At 41.1% G+C, this 21,979-nt stretch overlaps 1 protein-coding gene across 3 annotated transcripts in view; it reads left to right on the top strand.

Moving 5' to 3' along the window:
* The window catches only part of ERC1 (ELKS/RAB6-interacting/CAST family member 1), a 295,399-nt gene that overhangs the window by 225,459 nt on the left and 47,961 nt on the right, over positions 1-21,979 (top strand). For all 3 annotated transcript variants that reach the window (XM_061444782.1, XM_061444783.1, XM_061444784.1), the window contains one exon: positions 8,994-9,138. In XM_061444782.1, coding sequence (XP_061300766.1) covers positions 8,994-9,138 — 145 coding nt within the window. The remainder of the gene's footprint in view (positions 1-8,993; positions 9,139-21,979) is intronic.

Genomic DNA, 21,979 nt, shown 5'->3' with positions numbered 1-21,979 from the left:
GAAAAGGATGATGTTAGTACTAGGGGAACTGTCCCATTGGATTAGGTGTTTGGTGTTTTGTATTAATTACTTTTTAAGAGTTGTCAGGGTCCGATTGGAGGAAAAACCCTGGTGCTGGACCCTGTTTCAGCTCGTGATCCCAAGAGTGAAATTAAGACACAAATGAGGTTAACTACCGTAATTGGACAGTTTGTTTATTACGAATTGCAAAAAAGACAGTTACTGTAAAAAGGGGTAATTATTGTAATAAAGGGGATAGCGATAGGACAGGTTGGAAAAAAGGTAGAAAATGAAGTAAGAATTCAAGGTGCAGAGAGAGAGAGATAGTCACCACCATGGATCTAGCACTGTCCCAGGGGTCTGTTGTCATCATCATTGGTGGTGGGAGTTCTTCAGTCGGCATCTGAGCAGAGTGTCCCCCAAGAGTCCGTTGGCAGTGGGTATCCTCGTGGAGGCGTCCTTCTGGAGTCCCCTTGAAGGTACTCCGTGGAGTGTCTCATGGAGTTGCCTTTATGGCAATGTCTCATGGAGGGTGTCCCTCAGGGTCCATAGTAGTCATCGGCAGAGAGTGTCCTCATGGAGATGTCCTTCTGGAGTCATCCTCATGGGAATGGCTCCCTGGCAATGTATCTCTTGGTGATGTGTGTCTTGGTGATTACCTTTTCCTCTTTTGTAAAGAGCTGGGGAGAGTACCTCTGCTCTTCATGTCACATTTTACACGTTCCTGGTGGACCAGTTTCCCTGGTCTTGCAGCTGTCTCTTTGACACACATGTGTCTGCAGCGATGCTTGGGATAATACCTCACACAAATCCTCAAGGTAATGGATGGAAGAGTCTTATCTCAGCTCTTTCCCACTTCTCAGGCAATGGATGGTGGAGTCCCAGTTCAGCTCCTCATTCCCTTCTCCCAGGAAATTGATATTAGAGTCTTATCTCAACTCCCACCCATCTCTGAGACAAAAGATAGGTGGATTTCCATTTCAGCTTCTCAGACCAATCTTTGAGACAATGGACAGGGGAGTCTGATTTCAGATCAGTCTCTTACAAGAGTTTAATAAGTGTGACCCACCCAAACACTGTCATTCTACCAAACTCATCAAATTACTGAATTCAGTGTCGTAACACTTATATTCTAACCTGTCACCCAAATGTCTATCTAGCTCTTGCAGTACTGCAGTACTTTATCTGAATCTCTTTGTCTGCTCGTTCTTTATGTTGTTGCCACTTCATGGGAGGGGTTTTTTTAATTCATATGCAAATACAGTTCTTATTATAATGGTGATTCACCATAGTAAAACTTAGAAATGTCTGTGATTGATAGAAAAGGATTAAACACTTTCATAAGCATTTTCTGTAGGTCTTTGAGTACAGCAGTGGACAAAAAAGAGACAACTGAAGCAAGTACTATGCAAGTATCAGCTCTTTCCTTCTGTGATTGCAGATGCCCTTACTACCGGAGTGAGTAAATAGTTTGCGAAACAGCAGAGCCTTTGCAGTTTGAAACCTTGTGTATTAAAGGCATAACAGCCAAAATTGCACCTTACCTCAGTATGCCAGGTTGAGAACTTTGTCAGTCAGTCATCTGTCAGGAAAGAGCCACAGTCTCTATTGAAGGAACTGACTGGATTACCCTGAGCTTGTAGCTAGCTGAGCTCTCCAAATTTGTGTCATTTATGTTGCTTTAAATGTTGTCGTTTAATGCCAGTCAGAAGGAAAATAGAATTGATCCCTATAATGAAACTAGGCCTGACAAAGTTAGCCCAGTTCCTAAGTGACATTAAAATTGAAGCTGCTGCTGATCTCAGTATTGCTTTTATATTTTTTCATCCATAGTTTCAGAAACGCTCCACATAAGACAAAACCTCATAATTTGAAATAAAATTATATAGAAAAATGTACCATTTCTACATGGAATTTGTTCTCGCTGTCATATCTAAACATATTATTTTAATGAATATGTATAGGTTTTATGTTTTGAAGTATCATTAGTTCAGCACTGTTTGTATCCTGTTACTCTTTCTAATTACACAGCTGATAAATATTCCAGCATTATGATCCTGAGAACTGTGCTACAAACTACAAAACTGCTTTTAAAAATTTGTTTTCTGTTATGTTTTACCAAAAGGATCCCTCTCCTTTACTAGGAAGGAGTTATGAAGGAATTACATATTTTCCTGAAACCAGGGATGTAGGGAACCATTTGAAGACATCTTGATTCTATTAGTATTTGTAATCCAGTGGAAAAACTTGACTACCCTGGTAATTAAAACATTTTTAGAGTTGTGGATGAACCTTTTTTATTACAACTTACTGGACTTACCCTGCTAGAGCTTATTATGCAGGAATACAGAGTATTAGTTCTGCAGTGCTGAGGGTTACTGAGTAGTTATAAAGTCTTATTTCCCCATATGCAAAAATGTGGTTTGCCAAAGAGGAATGAAACAAGACTAGTGCCTGCAGTACTCCAGGAAGATAAGTTACGGTTTTTACTACACTGCACACAAAGTGCAGTGCTAATGGGACTCAGTAACTGAATCTGTATGAGCTGTAGTTCCTTATTTTCTAAGTTTATTCAAGTACTTGGTCACTCAAACTTTCAAATCCCCTATTTATCCTCACCTAAGCCCATACAAGAAGTCTCATCTGTACTATGTCTTTTCCTAGGGCCTCTGTAAGGAGTTGTATGAGATGCTAGCACCTGCCACTTTTGCTAGAATCCCTGCAGCTGAAGTGTTCTTTAAGAAAAATATTGTTCAGCATCTGAAGTTTAATGCTATACAATTTTTTAAGCCCTTTCTTCTCTACTACAAAAAAGATTTAGAAAATACTGCTTGCTGGATGCCTTCTGTTTCTGCAGTTTGCCGTATGTGTAATATGTAGTTGTATACTAGTACATTGTTCTGATTTTTAAGCTTTCATTAAAAAAGAAAAGAAAAAAGACTGTTTCTGTGGTTGAGGGACATTCTTAAAGCTTTGCCTTCCTTCAAATCAAGCTGCAATTTAAACTGTTGCTATCTCCAATTATCTTCCCAAAATCTGACATTTCCATTCACGATCTGAAGGTGATGTGCCTTTGCACACTCTTCTTTTTTTTGTGCTGACAAAAACATTAGGATGGCCATTAAATGCAGCAGGACAACTTCTGTGTATGAGTAGCTTCAGCAAAACTCTAGCAATTGTTGGGAGTGACTGAGGGGATGAACAGAGATCATTCATCATGAATGCTTCGAAGGCTGACAATATTTGGTATCACAAGAATTCGGTCATGGCAATTTTCAGTGGCTTCTTGGCTTCGCAGTCATCACTGTCTTCCATAAGACATTTCAATCCTCTGGGTCCATTATTGTCCCAGGGTTGAAGTCATTCATTATCATTATGTCCTTGTCATCAGCTATAAGAACTCTCAGTCCCAGCTGAACTGCAAAAAGAATGGAGGAGACTGTAGATGAATCAGAAGTATGCCAGAGGCAGTTCTACTGCCACAAACTATTCTGCAGCCATCTGTTTTAAAAAAGGCAAAACCCATCTTTCTTAGCATTTTTTTTAAGACTGCAAACAGAGTGAATAATACTGATATTTATCTTCAGATTTTATTCACCATTATCCATATACCACCTACTGGTCTTTATACCTCTCCAGACTGTAGTGATCATGATCCACATTCAGTGAAAGGCCTCAGCATGAATTAAAAAAAATAAATAAATCATCTGCTTTTTGTCCAGTTCAGGCTTAATCCTGAATCTCTTTTCACTAGATTTTCTACAGTGTTGCCATTTAAGTTTTCGCTTAGCAATATTCAGTCTGGTTTACCCTGCTTACCTCTTGTTAGCTGCTATCCAGCTCAGTTCAGGCTACAGAACCTGCACAGATTGAGAGATAAATAGGCAGTTTCCCCCTTGCTGAGTTGCTGTTGCCACAGATACACTACTACCACCAGTATCTGAAATATCTGAACTAACATAAGTGTGCTATGTTTATGTAGCAGCTCAGACGTTAGCTAGCCTTTTAAAAGATCAACCATCTTGGGCTGTGAAGCAAGCACATGCTGTGCCTGCCTTTTAGAACATTTCAGGGCCTTTGATCTTGTGAACTGAAGACACAGTTTGCTGAAGAAGCTGTGCATGTACCACTGACTGTTACCTGAACCAGCGCTGGGCCTCTTAAGATTCCCTGCAACACTCCTGACAGGTTTGTTCATGTGCATCATTCGCACAGCAGCCCATTGTCTCCTTCTTGCCACCTCACCTGTCTTACAGCATGTTCTTTTGGTCTCCCTGGGGATAACAGCTCTCAAGAAGTGAAACCGGTCAGTTTTATAGTGCTCTTTAATCACAAAAATTGTGTTTTGCTTGCTGATATTTGCTTTTTGTGGTCTTTAGAATAATTTTAGCAATTCCAAGCTCTGTTGAGAACAGCGTGTGCCATTTAAGTGCTCTAGCCACTCAAGCCTTGGAAGGCAGATGCAGGGACTTTGAGAATTAAGACCTTAGGCCCAGTGTAGGAGAGGATCTGGTTCGAGACCATATTAGGAACCTGTATGTGCACAAGTCATGGGACCTAATGAAATCCATCCACGGGTCCTAAAGGAGCTGGCGAATGAAATTGCTAAGCCACTGTCCATCATATTTGAGGAATCATGGCAGTCAGGTGAAGTTCCTGACACCTGGAAAAAGGGAAATATAACCCCCATTTTCAAGAAGGGGAAAATGGATGACCCAGGGAATTACAGACCAGTCAGTCTCACCTCTGTGCCTGGCAAAATCTTGGAGCAGATTCTCCTGGAAGGCATGCTAAGGCACATGAAAATCAACAAGGTGCTTGGTGACAGCCAGCATGGCTTCACTAAGGGGAAATCCTGCCTGACCAATTTGGTGCCTTTCTATGATGAACAGAGTCAAAGCAGCTGACATCATCTTCCTCAACTTGTGCAAAGCGTTTGATGCTGTCCCACATGACATCCTTGTCTCTAAACTGGAGAGACATCAATTTGATGGATGGACCGCTTGGTGGATAAAGAATGGCTAGATATCACATGCAAAGAGTCGTAGTCAATGGCTCAATGTCCACCTGGAGACGTGTTCAAACTCCGTCTTATTTCAGTTCCAGAAAACAGTCAGAAAGCCACAGCAGCTTTCACCCCTCTACTTGACCAGCATCTCTTTCTTACACATGATGTAACACTGAAATTTTGGATAATTGGTTAAGGCATGGTGGTGAAGATTATTCAGCAAAAAATAAGTAATAGGCGGTTCTCCGTATCTCATAGTCCTGATCCTGGAGTTTTCACTTAAGAAGTAGAGATGGGCAACAGAGGATTTGATTGCGGAAGATATGATTTGCGTGTTATTTGAGGCACCTCCAATTTCCATACCAGAGTAATAGCTATATAGATACTGTTACAGAGATATTCTTGGCTCTGGTCCTGAATCATCAGCAAGGATTGTGGGTTTACTATTAAAAGAATAAGTGTTTCTTTAGAATCAAAACAGATTACTCTAAAGAAAGTGAAAATGACCAGAGCTCCAAGCCAGCCTGGTTTTCCCAGGATTACGATAGCTGGAAAAAAAGCAGAGGTCATGGATCATGTTCTGTCACTTCACTCTATTGATATTTTTCATGTTTCAGGCATACATCCAAAATTGAATACTGTTCCATAGAGCAAAAGCAACTCAAACAAAGTGGCAATAATAATGCACCCGTTATCAATTGTTCCCACACCTACAATTTTAACACTGTAACTAGGAATCTGATGTGCACCTTTTCCTTTCTTCTACTCTGTCTCCATTAAGTCATCGTAATCTTTGTGTTTCTTCATAGCATAAATGTCTTTAGACTATCTTTTGATATTCTTCTAAAAAAAAAAATGCCTAAATCAGTGGTATCATGTCTTGAAAGACAAGGAATAATATAAGGTGCTAGTTTTTCTAGATACAATCTAAGCAGGATCCAAGTACTTTCTAAACTGGATGTGTCACATTTTTTGTATGCTGGTAGTCTGCATAAAGCAAGCTTGCTCTCTTAGCATGTACAAGAAACACCTGTATAAATGCAGAGATGATTTCCACTCGCAGCAAGTTCATTGTGTAAGTCCGTTCTGCTGTCAGATGGTCAGTAATTTTGTCTGTTGAAACACACCTTTTCCTCTTGGAATACGTGGTTCTTTCACATTTTTTGATTATGATGTATGGCTTCAGTTGAGATCCTGATAATAGCAAACTTCTGTGTATGGTAGCTTCAGCAAAACTCTAGCAATCGTTGGAGTGACTGAGGGGATGAACAGAGATCATATCTTAGCAGTTGGGTTTTTATGCTCTAGTTAATTCTCCAGTGCAGTGATAGAGGTCTTTAATTGTCATAAATATTTCCAAAAGTTCAGTCACTGACTGGGATCAGAAGAAAGCCACATCATGTGTTACCCTCTTCTCACCTAAACCTGAAATGTGTAAGAAAAAGTTGTTCTTCCATCCCAGCTGTCACTCATCTGAAAGTGATCATGGACTTTCTCAGCACTGAGTTCATTTTCATCCATTGTCTTAACAAAATTTCACACCTTCCAAGTGAAAGCAGTATTTCTTTTTTTTATTTTTTTTACACCTGTAAAAAATAGCAAGAGCTTTTCAAATGTGGTGTCTCACCTCTTCAACTCTCAAAGAGAAACCTCATAACCTGGTGTTTTCAGCTCTGGGCCTGTGGAGGCAGCATGCCTTTTGCATAACTCCACAGGCAAAAGTGCTGTGCTGGCTGTTGCTGAGCTGAGTTAAAACGTTGTAGCCCTGAGCTGCTTCTCAGAGACTACTGTCTTCTCTGCACGTGTCCCATTCTATTGAAATAATGTGTTGAGGTGGGTTTTTTTTAAGGCAAAACAGTATTGGTCAGATTTTTAGAGCAAGGTCAAGAAGGAAATATATGTGCGGTTATTCTTACAGATTGAAGAGATTACTTAATAAGTAGCCTAGAACAGGAAGTTGTCAAGTTGAGCAGCAGGTATGGATCTCCCTGCACATTTGATCTAAATACTGAAGTACTGAAGCTATTTCACTTTCCATCCTCAGAAACATTGCAATAGTAAATGCATCTTTTCATGCTCACCAAATTTGTAAATTTTTCAGGACTTTAACAGGTAAACATTTCTGTACTCCAGTGGTACCAGTCCTTTTCCTTTTCAAGCCTTCAGTTTAAAAGTCCAGTACATTGCATGCATTTGTTTAAAACACCAATATTAAATAAACGCACTGACATCTGTCCTGTTCTCCTCTATTTTCTTGTTCATGTATTCTTTCACATGGAGCTCAGTGAGTACTTTTGGAGCAAGTATTTTTATTTTAGCCACAATTAGAATTTCCTAACTAAGGTTAAGTTAAATTGTTTAGAAGGAAGACACGAAGAAAAAAACAAAGCTATTTTGCTACAAATAAAGTCTGCTCAAGGAGTGGTAACAAGTGAATTATAAAAAAGCTGTTTTATTGTCACTGCCACCCTCAACAGTTTGCCAGTGTGATCCTAAGTAACCAGATTGTGATAGGTCTTTATTAAAAAAGATCTTGACAACAAGCAGATGTATTGGTATCATTAAAAGCAATCTTAATATTTTACATTAAGCTTTATAACTTTTCTTGCATCTTTAATAGAAGACTGTGGCGGCAGTGTTATTAACATAATAATTGCTATTGGCATAATTAGCAGATTTGTTGTAACACATCTGATTGTTTTTAGAAAACCATTCTCTGGAGTCAGCAATATTAATATGCTTTTGCTTGTAAACTAGGGCAGGTAAAAATTTGGATTATTTGGAAATTCGGCATTTTTACTATTTTGGCATTTGCGACTAATTTTTTTAATGAAAAGTAGGTAGGAAATCAGTAGCATTCAGAGTTTGTTTTTCATCATCACTTCTGCATGATGCCTTCTTTCACATTGCCATAAATGTTTAGGACCTCATTTTCTCTGCAAGGTAATGAGAGGTGGGACAAGCCACCCTTATGGGGCAGTAAGGGGTTTTTTTTATGTCCAGATGCACATCCTGATTTGGCCACACCATCTAAAGATGAGAATTAAGGTCAGAGGACAGAAACAGATGTTTTCCTGCCATAGAGCAATCCTTTGAGTTCGTTTTAGAACTGCTGTTTTATGATCAGGGCTATTGTCTTCATCTCCTCTCTAGCCAGTATCCATAAAATGTTTCTGAATTCTATTTTTAAGTTTTTGCTATTGGGAGAGATAATGGCATCGTTGTCTTTCTACATCTAGTTATTACAGTGTTTGAGTCTCAAGATCTTGCTCAAGATCAAGAAGAAAATGTTTGTTCTTACACCATTTCCACAAGGCTGCAAAAGATTTGTGATGAGGGCTGGCCTACTTTTGTCTTAGTCAGGACATGCATCCAGCAAGCTCATTATATTGGTTACTCACAAGAAAAGTCAAAGAATAGCTCAATCATCCTTGAAGGCATCTATTTCAACATTTGTCATGTAGAACAAAAGAGTCTGTGTCATCATCTCCTTCTGGGAGTACACTGTATTGTTAAGTGATTTGAGTAAACTTCTCACATGCCACCTTCCTTCTAAATAGCTGCATGAATAGGCAGTATAAGCTAATATAATTTAACACAGAAGTCGTGTCATTAGTCTATTATTTGCGCATGCATTTTCAAATTCCCTTCTGGAAATGTATAGAACATTACAAAGAATGAAAATTTTCAGCCAAAGTAATAATACATGGTAGTTACTAAAAACTGAGAAGCTGAGTGCAGAATAATAACATATCATCACATGTTTTTCTTACCCTGTGGGCAATAATTTGGCATCAGTGCAGTCATTTAGGGGTAGGCGGATAGGTCCTGGCTTCCTGCTCCACCAACATAGAACCATGACAAACATTTATTACTGCTCTTCAGAGTTGCATGCTGCTACGACATGTATGGTATATTCAACTCTTTGTAAAGGCTTCCTCTGAGTTTTGCAGGATAGTAATGTATTTATATGGTCTTTTTTCAGACAAGAAGCCCTCCTTGCTGCCATTAGTGAAAAAGATGCCAATATTGCTCTACTAGAACTCTCATCCTCTAAGAAGAAGACCCAAGATGAAGTGGCTGCACTGAAACGAGAGAAGGACCGTCTTGTGCAACAGCTCAAGCAGCAGGTGGGTAGGGGGGTACTATGAAAGAAAGCAGTTAATAATCTGGTGTGAGATTATTACTTTGATTTATGGAACTAATAATGTGTAATCCTCTCAAAGGTTGGGATAGAAAGTGTATAAATAACAATTTCAAGCTAACTGCTGATCATGAAGCCTGCTTAGAACGTGGGGGGAAAGAAGAATCCTCATTGGTGGGGGAAGTTCCTTTGTGTCACTTGCCTGAGTAGTAAATGTGTGGTAGAATGTATAGGGAACTGTGAATGAAAGAAACATTGGTTATTAGCTTCTACAGTTATAAATAACCACAGATTCAGGGAAATGTAGTGATACTTCTCTTGGTGGTCTGGATTTGCCTTGTCAGGGAAGAAAATTCTCATTGCTGTAAAGCTCAAATATGAATGTGTTACTTCACACAGTCTCTACTGTGATTTCAAATCTGTGACAAGAGCACCATATGGGAATGCTAGCTACTAGAGTGGAATTTGGGAAGTCTTGTACTTCTGAGGAGATTGGCCCTTTCCTATTTCTGGCCTCTCCGATTTCTAGGATCTTTTTGTGTTGGCATAACAATAAGAAAAAATGTGTTTCTATTCAAGCATTTAATATTGGGTTTCAGAGAGAATGCGGTGTGAAATATACATTGCCAGTAAAACACAGAGCAGGCAAAAGGCATCCCTGGCAATAAGAAATTTAAGATCTGAAAAATCTATGTAGATACCTCACTTCATCAGTTCTGCTGTTTTTTCTGATTTATTCTTTTGCCACATTCCCTGCAATAGCACATAAGCTGCTGCCAATCCGGTATCAACTTCTCTAGTGCCATCATTTCCATCTTCATAAAATTTTATGGGCAACATTTCATCTGTCAATCAGTTTATTTCTGTTGCTGTCAAAGACAGTAAGACAAAACTAGTTTGCTTTCTGATAAGGGATTTCTCTGCTCCTTCCTTGGGAAACACAACTAGTTTATGTGGATGGCCATGGATTTTTAAGATAACAGTTATTTAAATTTAATTTACAAACAGCAATTATGATTATTATACCAGCTTCAAAACAAGCAAGAAGTATAGTTTACAGTCTTGTATTATTTACTGTTGAGCAACAGTTGTAATTAGTTTCACTTGTCAGCCAGATGATCTCCTACAGGATTCAGAAGTGGCCACAGCAATAGAAAGTACTCATTTTCTTCATGTAATTGTCTGTAGGTGTAGTAGTTAATGTACATTACCACTAATTCCAAGGGAAATTGGAACTTTATTGTCATCTCTTGTTATCCTAAGTTTAAATTCCAGCATTTCATGCCTCTTAACCTTTCCCAGTTTCCTTTTGATTATCCTTTGTGGGTAGATAGAACAATCTAGTGATTTGTGGTGGTTTTTTTTCTGCTGAAAAATTGTGATATTTGATTTATCCATTAAGATTGTGGTTATCTTTAATGATTAGGTTTCAGTTAGGTGATTTTTTTTAAGTTGTAGGTCATGTCATTATTGTTCAGTGTTAATAAGTCTTAAAATACCATATTCTATTCCTAAAAAGACACAGACATTTCCTTGATGCCCATTCCAAGTGCTTTTCTGTATAGCTGTGTGGTACTTGATTTACCAAATAAACTAAAATTGCGCAGGAGATTAATTTGAAATTGATGTTTTGTTTTTTTTTAAATAAAGAAGCACTAGTCCTTTTTCAAAAAATTCATTGGAATATCCAAATGCTTTTGAAGTTTCTGGTTCCAAAACTGCCATCAGCTATAAAGACTTATCATGTTTAAGGTTGTTTAATACAGTCATCTTAGAAAAAGAAGAAAGCAGAAAGTAACTGCACACATCTGTGCTACGAGTAGTATAAATACAAGCCATATATAAGTAGTGTAAATATAAATATAAAATCAGAGATAATGAGGCTGCAAGGTATTCTCCAGTACATTCCCAATCCCCAAGGCAGAATATATGTTTATATATAAACAGTCTAAACTATATTTAAACCATAACTGAGAAATATTTTTTTGGCCTAAGAGGGATTTGGACATATCCTCCCTAAAATCAGTCCTACACCTTAAGGATGCATCTTCTTTCATCTTTTTGTGTGTGCAGCTTTCAACACGTTGAAAGAAAAACTCCTCAAAGTTACTCATTATGGGACAATAATACCAACTGTTTTAAGTTGCAGGGGCTCCCAAATCACTTTTTTTTCTTGAGTATTAGTAGTTTTGAAACATACCTTTTCTGCATCAATTCAAATCATACCAACTTTGACAGCTCCAGAAATATGAGATAGCTCAGAAGAGAAGGCTATGAGATTTTGCAGGATCTTCATTACTGATATAGTCAAAGCAAATCTCATTTTTCCACACGCTTTGCAAGTAACCTCTGTACTTGGCCCCTGTGGTCCTCCTCAGTTATTACAGGTCACCAGCCCTATATTTTCCAACAAAACAACTGAGCTGATTCATCAGTTTGTTTTCTCTACATGGACCCTTTTCTACATCTTGGGAACAAAGGTCTGTCTGTGTTTACCAGCACCACAAGACTATGCAGCATTTCAGGAACTTCTGAAAAGTTGAACTGTAATTCCTAAATTTATAGTAGAAATTGTGAACAAAAAATCTTTCAGATTTGCAGATGCATTGAACACAGCTGTTTGAGAAAGGCAAGTAATGCCAGTTAATCAAGATGTTCTGGAAGACTTCAAAAAGCAGTTCTGGAACCTAAAAGGTTTATTCAACCATTCACATTCAGAGCTGGGATCCTGACCTCAGGAATTCCTTCCCTCTGCCTTTAACATTTTTTCAGAGCTGTTGAGCTCCCTGATAAGTATTTGGTACTTCAGTCCATCCCGTTTCTAGGAAATTCTTAGACTTTGTGGTGGGAAAGCAGCTCTTTCAGTTGGCTTGCAGGCACTTGACTAAAAGATTCCTGTTTCCATGTACATAGAATGCAAACAGAAATGCTGAGCAATATTGGAAGGAGGTGTTTATGTGAAGAGTTACGCATGCTGTGGTAGGCACCATATTCCTGATTGCTGAATCTCACTGCAAACTGGAAAGGGCCTCTGACCAAGATAATGCTTTAAGAAAGCAGTTTTCTGACTACACAGCAATAGCAAGTGTGGACGGATCCAAGTGTGTATGACAGGATTCAGATTGTGCCTTTTCATGGCTTGTGCTGGTTGTCATTGAGTTGCTACAATAGCTACCACTGCAGACTGACTCACTGTTGATTTATCTTTCTTAGGGTGTGGAAGGATACAACTAACTCTCTCCAATAACAAAAACCCATTCTACCCATGAGCCTCAATTTACTGCTTAAAAAAAAATAAATCCAGTTTCTTCAGCCCTGAAATTTCAAGTGATTCTTATTTATTTAAAAATATTGGTGAAGACATGGATTCACCAAGGAAAGGTTGTACAGATTCTGAAGGACTCTGCAGTTATTCTGTGCTTTAACTCTCCTTTCTCCCTTCCGAACACTGTCACATTCTTGGTCACTTGCACAGGCAGGGTATTACTGCGAAAGACAGGGAAGGAGTCCTGCCAAAGATATTTTGCTTCTTTAATTTCTTTAAGTATGTGTATTAAAGTTTGGATGAAGAGAGGCATTTTGGAAAGAGGATATGGCATCAATGTTGTTTTAATTTAGAGTTTCTAGGCTCTGAATTGCAGGAATGTGCCTCAATATAGAGACCATTTCCTAATGAGGCACTCAGCATTGACCAGGCTTTCCAGTAAATGGAGCTGCCTGTTTCATATTGGTTGTCAGTTTGTATGAGGGATTTCCTCTATCATCGGAAAGGCAGTCCAATTGCAGGGCGAAGGTCACCAGCTAATGTGGTCCCAATTTACTTCCTTCCCAGAGTACTTTGTCTCCATGAGTATTCATGGAGAAGCAGTGGTTGGGAGGCTGCTGCACCAGAGGGGGCCAGGGCTGATGCAAAAGAACGGAGCTGAAGGTTGTCTAATACAGACCAGATGTAGAGTGGCAAGCGCCAGCCAGCGTGCTTGGATTATACGCCATAGAGAAGCCCCCATGATGTGTGTCACTGGAATTGACAGAGACCCAAGGAGCTTTGGCCTGCTTAGTGGCATAACATCCACTGCTCATCTGTTAGAAAGTGGCCTGTTTGCCATTTATTCCTTGCCTTGTCAAGCTAAGTTTTAACGATCAGGGTATACTTACTGTAACAGAGTGAAGCGCTACTCTGCTGCTTTGAGTTGTAAAGGGAAGGCATATCCGAATAGGCTGAGGTTTCCTCTCTGTGGGCTTTCATTCTTAAGCACTTGGGGTTTTCTAGTAGGGGATGTTTGGAGCAAAGCTTGCCATTTTCAGTGTTTTTCTACAGTGTATAGCACAGTGGGGGCATTGCTTGCCCAATGTCTCTAGGCACTACTATGCCATAAACATGAAGTAATAGTGCTGAAATTTTCAGGAGCCTCAGAACCATATCAGTGTGCTTTCTGGGAGAGCTGGAAGTATTATGAAATTGAATTGTTTGTAAATCGCTGTATTCACTTGTATTATTATATAATCTTTCATAATTATTCACGATTCTTTTATAATACACTGTAGCAAAAATTTTGAGTAACTAGCTTGCTTCAGTGTTATTGATTAAAGATTTTCATTTTAAGTGATGTTACTCTGGGTTAGATTAGTACTGTAATTAATAATAAGAGTAATATTCTTATTATGCTGTATTTTCCAAAATAAAAGTAGTTTCAGATCAGTTCCTCAGTCTTTCAAGAATCTATTAAGCTCTTAGCCTATACTTTAGCACACTCACTAAACCACCCAGCTTAAGCTTTCTCCACATATTTCATAAATATGTATTTTCTTTTATTTTCATCAGATATTTTGTTACCTGTTTTCCTCACATTGTTAATGAAAATACTGAATAGTACTGGGTTCAGGACAGAGCTCCATGTAACCCACTTGATTTATTCAGTTATACCTGTAATCAGTTCTTAAAGACTATTAATGAGGGAGACCTTCAGTCTTGGGAAGTCTTTTCTATGGCTCATTTGTCTTTATCATTATGATGTCAACCTCACTGCAATCTAAGGTCATTATAGCTTTTTCTATCTGTTACGGATGTGGGGAAAAAAAAGACTATTTCTCTACACTTTTTAACAGATGTTTTGATTTACACTGGGGTGTCTCCTCTGTGTTATTCTCTAAACTGGGCAGTCTCAGTCCTTCCAGTTTTCATGTGTCTTGTTTTCAAGATACCTGATCATTCCAGATGTTTTTTCTTAGATTTTATTTGATTTGTCTTTTTATTTCTCCGAGCACGAAACTGGACAAAGCTGAAAATGAGGCCTTTCCTTAGCTGAGGTTGTTCATGTCATGAGAGAGTGTGAGAAACCTTAATGGAGTCTTGCAAAACCTCACCAGTTCCCACAGATTTCCATAAAAAAACATTAATAGCTTTCATTATAGTAGATAAACTCTTCCTAGTATTGTATAGTACAGTCAAAGCTGGAGAATTTGAAGACATGATTTTTTTTTTTGACTACCGTCTCAATTGTTCTTTTCTGACCTGAAAGGATATTCTGTGAGTATTGAAATAAATTTTGTTAGCCCCTGTGTACAGTTTTAGCAAAGACTGGCACAGAAGGTGCATGAGCACGTTGAGTTTTTTGGCTTTATTTTTTTGATGGCTTGCACTTTTAACTGAGTAGAAGATCAACCTTTGTCTTCAGTTTCCTTTTCATTCTAAAGTACAACACTAATGTCTACTTTTTGTCCCTTAGTAATTCTATTTCATATGGTCCCTCACCTTTCCTTTTGTTGCCATATACACTCTCACTGCTCACTTACCTTAGTGAAAAGAGCTTCTTTCTATTTTCGTGAAGGGAGATGAGAAACCTCATGCTATTGAAAGTATGGCTTACATAGTCAGCTTGCTTGCCATTCAGAGGAATCTTTAACGCCTGTCATTCCTTTCTACTTCTATATCCTCATCATAGAATCATAGAATAGTTAGGGTTGGAAAGGACCTTAAGATCATCAATTCCAACCCCCCTGCCATGGGCAGGGACATCTCACACTAAACCATATCACCCAAGGCCTCGTCCAACCCGGTCTCTAACATTGCCAGGGATGGAGCATTCACAACCTCCCTGGGCAACCTATTCCAGTGCCTCACCACCCTAACAGGAAAGAATTTCCTCCTTATATCCAATCTAAACTTCCCCTGTTTAAGTTTTAATGCGTTACCCCTTGTCCTGTCACTACAGTCCCTAATGAAGAGTCCCTCCCCAGCATCCCTATAGGCCCCCTTCAGATACTGGAAGGCTGCTAGGAGGTCTCCACACAGCCTTCTCTTCTCCAGGCTGAACAGCCCCAACTTCCTCAGCCTGTCTTCATACAGGAAGTGCTCCAGTCCCCTGATCATCCTCGTGGCCCTTCTCTGGACTTGTTCCAACAGTTCCATGTCCTTTTTATGTTGAGGACACCAGAACTGCACACAGTACTCCAAGTGAGGTCTCACGAGAGCAGAGTAAAGGGGCAGGATCACCTCCTTTGACCTGCTGGTCACGCTCCTTTTGATGCAGCCCAGGATACGGTTGGCTTTCTGGGCTGCGAACGTACACTGAAGCTGACTCATGTTCATTTTCTCATCTACCAGCACCCCCAAGTCCTTCTCTGCAGGGCTGCTCTGAATCTCTTCTCTGCCCAACCTGTAGCTGTGCCTGGGATTGCTCTGACCCAGGTGTAGGACCTTGCACTTGGCATGGTTAAACTTCCTGATCATGATCATACCTTCCTTTGTGGGGGAGCATGAATTTGAGAGACTGTTATTTACCATTCTCATAAATCGAGAAGAATTATTTGGCAATGACTAGTAGTCTTAATAGTTAGCTTTTGTGCAGTATTTAATATATATTTCATCTAGCCATGTAAGTCCCAAAGCTCTTTGTTCTATGCCTCTTTGTGCTTCTTCCCTGCAAAGATTTTGGCTGGCTTTCCTCATGAGGCCAAGGTACAGCAAAGATTTGTTTCTCGAGTAAATGTGGTTCATGGGATCATGAGGAAGAGGAAAGAATTTTAGATTCCATAATATCTTCTCCCCCAAAAAATGCTATTTTTCCACTGTTAGTTGTTTCCCTGGAAACCCCACACACTGACACCTGACACTTCTCTGCTGTTAACTTTTCCAAAGCGAGTTCCACTGGTTGGAGTCATTTTCTCTTTGTAACAGGAGAATGTAGAACAGGTCAAAGGAGACTGACAGGCAGGCGTTTTCCTCTTACTGCTGTCAAGCAGTATCAGCATGACCACACTTCTGGCAGGTTTTATTACCACCCTGCCTGATGAAATAATACAGATTCTGCAAGGCATGCGGTTAGTCATTGCTTTGCCTTAGCTGCCCTGATTTGAAACTGTATCTGATGAAAGTGATTACCCTGTTAGAAAATTATATTCTTCTTCAGGTGATATGGATACAATCACTGCAGATGATTACTGAATGTTGTGCTGTTTCTGTGACAAAACTACCATTGTTCTGTGAGAGCACCTGAGAGGCCGTAGCGGTTTGATGGTGCCCATTGAAGTTTAGTGCTTGGAGGTACCTCTCAAACCACTGGCAGAAGGAGATTTAGGAAGCCTAGGAAGATATGTGAAAGTTGTTCATGTGTGGTGGTGTTGGCTTCTGTATAGCTGAGAAAATTAAGTAAAAATGTTTGAAACAAGTGATGAGATTCGCAGTACTTGGATCCATCTTTGTTTATTGGTCTCTTCACCCACATACTTGCATTAGCAAGAGTGGAAATAGATGCAGAAGTGGCGGAAGAAAAGCTATTTGATAAGAAAGTCAAGAACAAATAGATGAGTTTGAAAGGGACTTGCATATCAGAGGTTCCTGCATGTAGGGGGTGGTACAGAATTGTGTTATTCTCTGAATGCCAGATCAAACTATTTGAAACAGCAGAAGAGTAATACACTTTGCCAAGGATATTTTCAAGGAATAATGAAGCATTTTTATAACTATTGTCACTTATAATGGACTTGTTATCTAACTAGTGCTGTCACAGCCTCATTTACGCAATAAGTGGACATTGAGTCAGTGTAAATTATCTTTTTAAAATCATAGAATCATAGAATAGTTAGGGTTGGAAAGGACCTTAAGATCATCTAGTTCCAACCCCCATGCCGTGGGCAGGGACACCTTACGCTAAATCATATCACCCAAGGCCTCGTCCGACCTGGTCTTGAACACTGCCAGGGATGGAGCATTCACAACCTCCCTGGGCAACCCATTCCAGTGCCTCACCACCCTAGCAGGAAAAAACTTCTTCCTTACATCCAATCTAAACTTCCCCTGTTTAAGTTTTAACCCATTACCCCTTGTCCTGTCACTACAGTCCCTAATGAAGAGTCCCTCTCCAGCATCCCTATAGGCCCCCTTCAGATACTGGAAGGCTGCTATGAGATCTCCACGCATCCTTCTCTTCTCCAGGCTGAACAGCCCCAACTTCCTCAGCCTGTCTTCATACAGGAGGTGCCTCAATCCCCTGATCATCCTCATAGCCCTCCTGGCCTTGAACACTGCCAGGGACGGAGCATTCACAGCTTTCCTGGGCAACCCATTCCAGTGCCTCACCACCCTAACAGGAAAGAATTTCCTCCTTATATCCAATCTAAACTTCCCCTGTTTAAGTTTTAATGTGTTATGCCTTGTCCTGTCACTACAGTCCCTAATGAAGAGTCCCTCCCCAGCATCCCTATAGGCCCCCTTCAGATACTGGAAGGCTGCTAGGAGGTCTCCATGCAGCCTTCTCCAGGCTCAACAGCCCCAACTTCCTCAGCCTGTCTTCATACAGGAGGTGCTCCAGTCCCCTGATCATCCTCGTGGCCCTTCTCTGGACTTGTTCCAACAGTTCCATGTCCTTTTTATGTTGAGAACAGCAGAACTGCACACAATACTCCAAGTGGGTCTCATGAGAGCAGAGTAAAGGGGCAGGATCACTTCCTTCAACCTGCTGGTCACGCTCCTTTTGATGCAGCCCAGGATACGGTTGGCTTTCTGGGCTGCGAGCACACACTGAAGCCGGCTCATGTTCATTTTCTCATCTACCAGCACCCCCAAGTCCTTCTCTGCAGGGCTGCTCTGAATCTCTTCTCTGCCCAACCTGTGCCTGGGATTGCTCTGACCCAGGTGTAGGACCTTGCACTTGTCATGGTTAAACTTCATGAGGTTGGCATCAGCCCACCTCACAAGCATGTCAGGGTCCCTCTGGATGGCATTCCTTCCCTCCAGGGTATCAACCGAACCACACAGCTTGGTGTCATCGGCAAACTTGCTGAGGGCGCACTCAATCCCACTGTCCATGTCAGCGACAAAGATGTTGAATAAGACCGGTCCCAACACCAATCCCTGAGGGACACCACTCGTTACTGGTCTCCAGCCGGACACTGAGCCATTGACCACAACTCCTTGTGTGCGGCCATCCATCCAGTTCTTTATCCACCAAGTGGTCCATCCATCAAATTGATGTCTCTCCAATTTAGAGACAAGGATGTCATGTGGGACAGTGTCGAACGCTTTACACATGTCCAGGTAGATGACATCAGCTGCTCTACCCCTGTCCCTCAGTTCCATAGCCCCATCATAGAAGGCTACCAAATTGGCCAGGCAGGATTTCCCCTTAGTGAAGCCATGCTGGCTGTCACCAAGCACCTTGTTGTTTTTCATGTGCCTTAGCATGCCTTCCAGGAGAATCTGCTCCAAGATTTTGCCAGGCACAGAGGTGAGACTGACTGGTCTGTAATTCCCTGGGTCATCCATTTTCCCCTTCTTGAAAATGGGGGTTATATTTCCCTTTTTCCAGTCATTGGGAACTTCACCTGACCGCCATGATTTCTCAAATATGATGGCCAGTGGCTTCGCAACCTCATTTGCCAGCTCCTTCAGAACCCGCAGATGGATCTCATCAGGACCCATGGACTTGTGCACATTCAGATTTTTAAGATGGTCTCGAACCAGTTCCTCTCCTACAGTGGGCCCAAGGTCTTCATTCTCACAGCCCCTGCATCTGCCTTCCAAGGCTTGGGTGGTGTGGTCAGAGCCTTTGCCTGTGAAGTCTGAGGCAAAGAAGTCATTCAGAACCTCAGCCTTCTCCAAATCCTGTGTAGCTAGTTCTCATGAGAGCTTCCTGAGGGGGGCTACATTCTCCCTAGACTGTTTTTTGTTTGCTGAGTGCCTGTAGAATCCCTTCCTGTTATCTTTAATACCTCTAGCTAAGTTTAATTCTAACTGGGCCTTAGCTTTCCTAACCTGATCCCTAGCTTCCTGGACAACATCCCTGTACTCTTCCCAGGCCACCTGTCCTTGTTTCCACTTATTATAAGCCTCTTTTTTCATTTGAATTTTCCTCAGGAGCTCCTTATCCATCCAAGGAGGTCTCCTGGCCCTCCTGCTGCACTTCCTTCTGGTTGGGATGCAACACTCCTGAGCTTGCGGTAGGTGATCCTTGAACAGCCTTGGGCCCCTCTGCCCTCTAGGGCTGTATCCCATGGAACCTTCTTAAGCAGGTTCCTGAAGAGGCCAAAGTCTGCTCTTTTGAAGTCCAGGGCAGTGAGCTTGCTGCACGCTCTTCTCACTGTCCTGAGGATCTCTAATTCGAGCATCTCATGATCGCTGCATCCAAGGCTGCCCTGGAGCATCACATTTCCGACGAGCCCTTCCCTGTTGGTGAGCACGAGGTCAAGCACGGCACCTCTCCTTGTCGGCTTCTCTGTTACTTGCAGAAGGAAGCTGTCTTCCACACAATCGAGGAACCTCCTGGATTGCTTGTGCCTGGCCGTACTGTCCTTCCAACAGATGTCAGGGTGGTTGAGGTCACCCATGAGAACAAGGGACTGCGAGCATGAGGCTTTTCCTATCTGTCTACGGAGTGCTTCATCCGCAGGTTCTCCTTGATCAGGCGGTCTGTAACAGATCCCCACAGTAATGTCCCCCATAGCTATATTCCCTTTAACCCTCACCCACAAACTCTCTGTGGACTGCTCACCTGTCCCCAGACAGAGTTCCATACTCTCCAGCCTATCCCTAACATAAAGGGCAACTCCCCCTCCCTGCCTGCCAGGCCTGTCTTTCCTAAAGAGCCTGTAACTTTCCGCTCCAACACTCCAGTCATAGGAGCCATCCCACGATGTTTCTGTGATGCCTATTATATCATACCCCCGTAGACGTGCACACATCTCCAATTCCTCTTGCTTGTTCAGATTCTTGTACCACCATTATGTGTAGGGTCAAATGCAGCTTTACAGAAGTTGAATCTACTGGCTTTAATATACAATGGTGCCAAAATACATAGTTTTCATAGCATATTCTTAGCTGTAATTACAGTATAGGTGGCATACATGTAAGCAGGCAAAAGTGGGGGAAATCATTGTACACTTCCTATTCAGCAAGCTACTGGACTAGAAATAGAAGAAACTTCTGGCTGAAGTGAATATATATCCACTAATTGGCTCTCATCAAGCATTGCCAGCTGTCAAGCATGATGGCTTTTGTCGAAGGCCTGCAATCCACCCAGTTTATCAATCACAGCACAGCACAGTTTGTTTTGCCAGGCCTTGCTCCTCAGTAATTGTTTCTGTCACAGGGGGATCTCTGCCAGGAGCAGACCCCAGCACCCTGACAGCAGCCAAGCAGGCACAGAAAGCAAGGCTTTGTCATGCCCTTGCACACCACTTCCTGAGGCACAGTGCAAGAAGCCCTTGCATGTTAAAAGAAAGCACCTACTCCCTGCCATGTGCTCCAGACTTTTTTCCCATCATTTTCAGTCATCGATTACCACAGTAACAGCATTCAGTGCAGTGTCAGCAGTCTTTCCTGGGGCAGCATTTCATCTTCCTGTGGTATTACTTATACTCTTATTCCCCTTTCCCTCCTCCTTTTACCTTTATCCTCTGCCTCTTGTACTACTAAATAATAATGTATGCTCAAGTGAACTCCTTGCTGTCGCTGGCCTCATCGTGCCAGAGAAGGGAATTGCCTGTTGACCCTGGTATTAACAGCCACGTCTGCTTTCTGTTTGTGCTTTCACTCATGTCTCAGCCAGTAGTTTTTAGGGCATTGCAATGGCAGCTATGTAGGTCTGCTTGAAGGGGAAGGTTCTTTGCCTCACTGAGAGATTGAGCCTTAAGATTTATAGAAGTAGTTTGGAACTCAGATGACAATACAGTATTTGCTACTCTGTCTTTCTAGACACGTGTAACATTTAAAAAAATATTCTGTGGAATAGTATTTCTCAAGGTTTATCTTAGTTTTCAAAAGCCTGATTTATTCAATTAGAAATATTCCTTCATTTATTGATTATATTAAGATTTTCATATTACAGTTTTACAGCTTTTTGATTCATTAAAACTTGGCACGAATGAAGGTAAATTAATTGGCTAGTTGCTGACAGCATCTCCTGCTATATTTATAGTATCTCTCATTCAAGGATTGTGAACTCCTATGCTAAGTTATTTAGGTAACATTGTCCCTGACTACAAAATTATGATTTCTGGACAAGTCTAGGTTAGCAGTCGAGAGACCCTGTATCCCATTTCTTTAAGTAACAACCAATCTGCTGGGTTTTGACATCAGTTAAAATTGTTAAGCCTGCACTGGGAGGACCAGGCTTATTAGTGGTCTTGAAGAGTTTAGGACATTGAGTGAGCTTGGGTTTCTCCAGAAGACTGCACTAAGAAATCTAATTTGGGGCCTAAGAAGTAATAATCCCTTTGTGAATAGTATTTATGAACATTAGCGCAATGTAAATACAGTCACTGTCGCTTCATGCTGCAGTTGTGCTGTGCAGTGGTTTTCTGTCACTGCCATGGTGCAAACCACTGATCTG

The sequence above is a fragment of the Pezoporus flaviventris genome, unplaced genomic scaffold (assembly GCF_033815535.1).
Source record: "Pezoporus flaviventris isolate CSIRO_AGI_PZ_B2104156 unplaced genomic scaffold, CSIRO_AGI_Pfla_v1 ptg000002l, whole genome shotgun sequence".
Lineage (NCBI taxonomy): Eukaryota > Metazoa > Chordata > Aves > Psittaciformes > Psittacidae > Pezoporus > Pezoporus flaviventris.
Note: the sequence above shows the minus strand (reverse complement) of the source record. Positions and strands in the feature narration are given on the sequence as shown.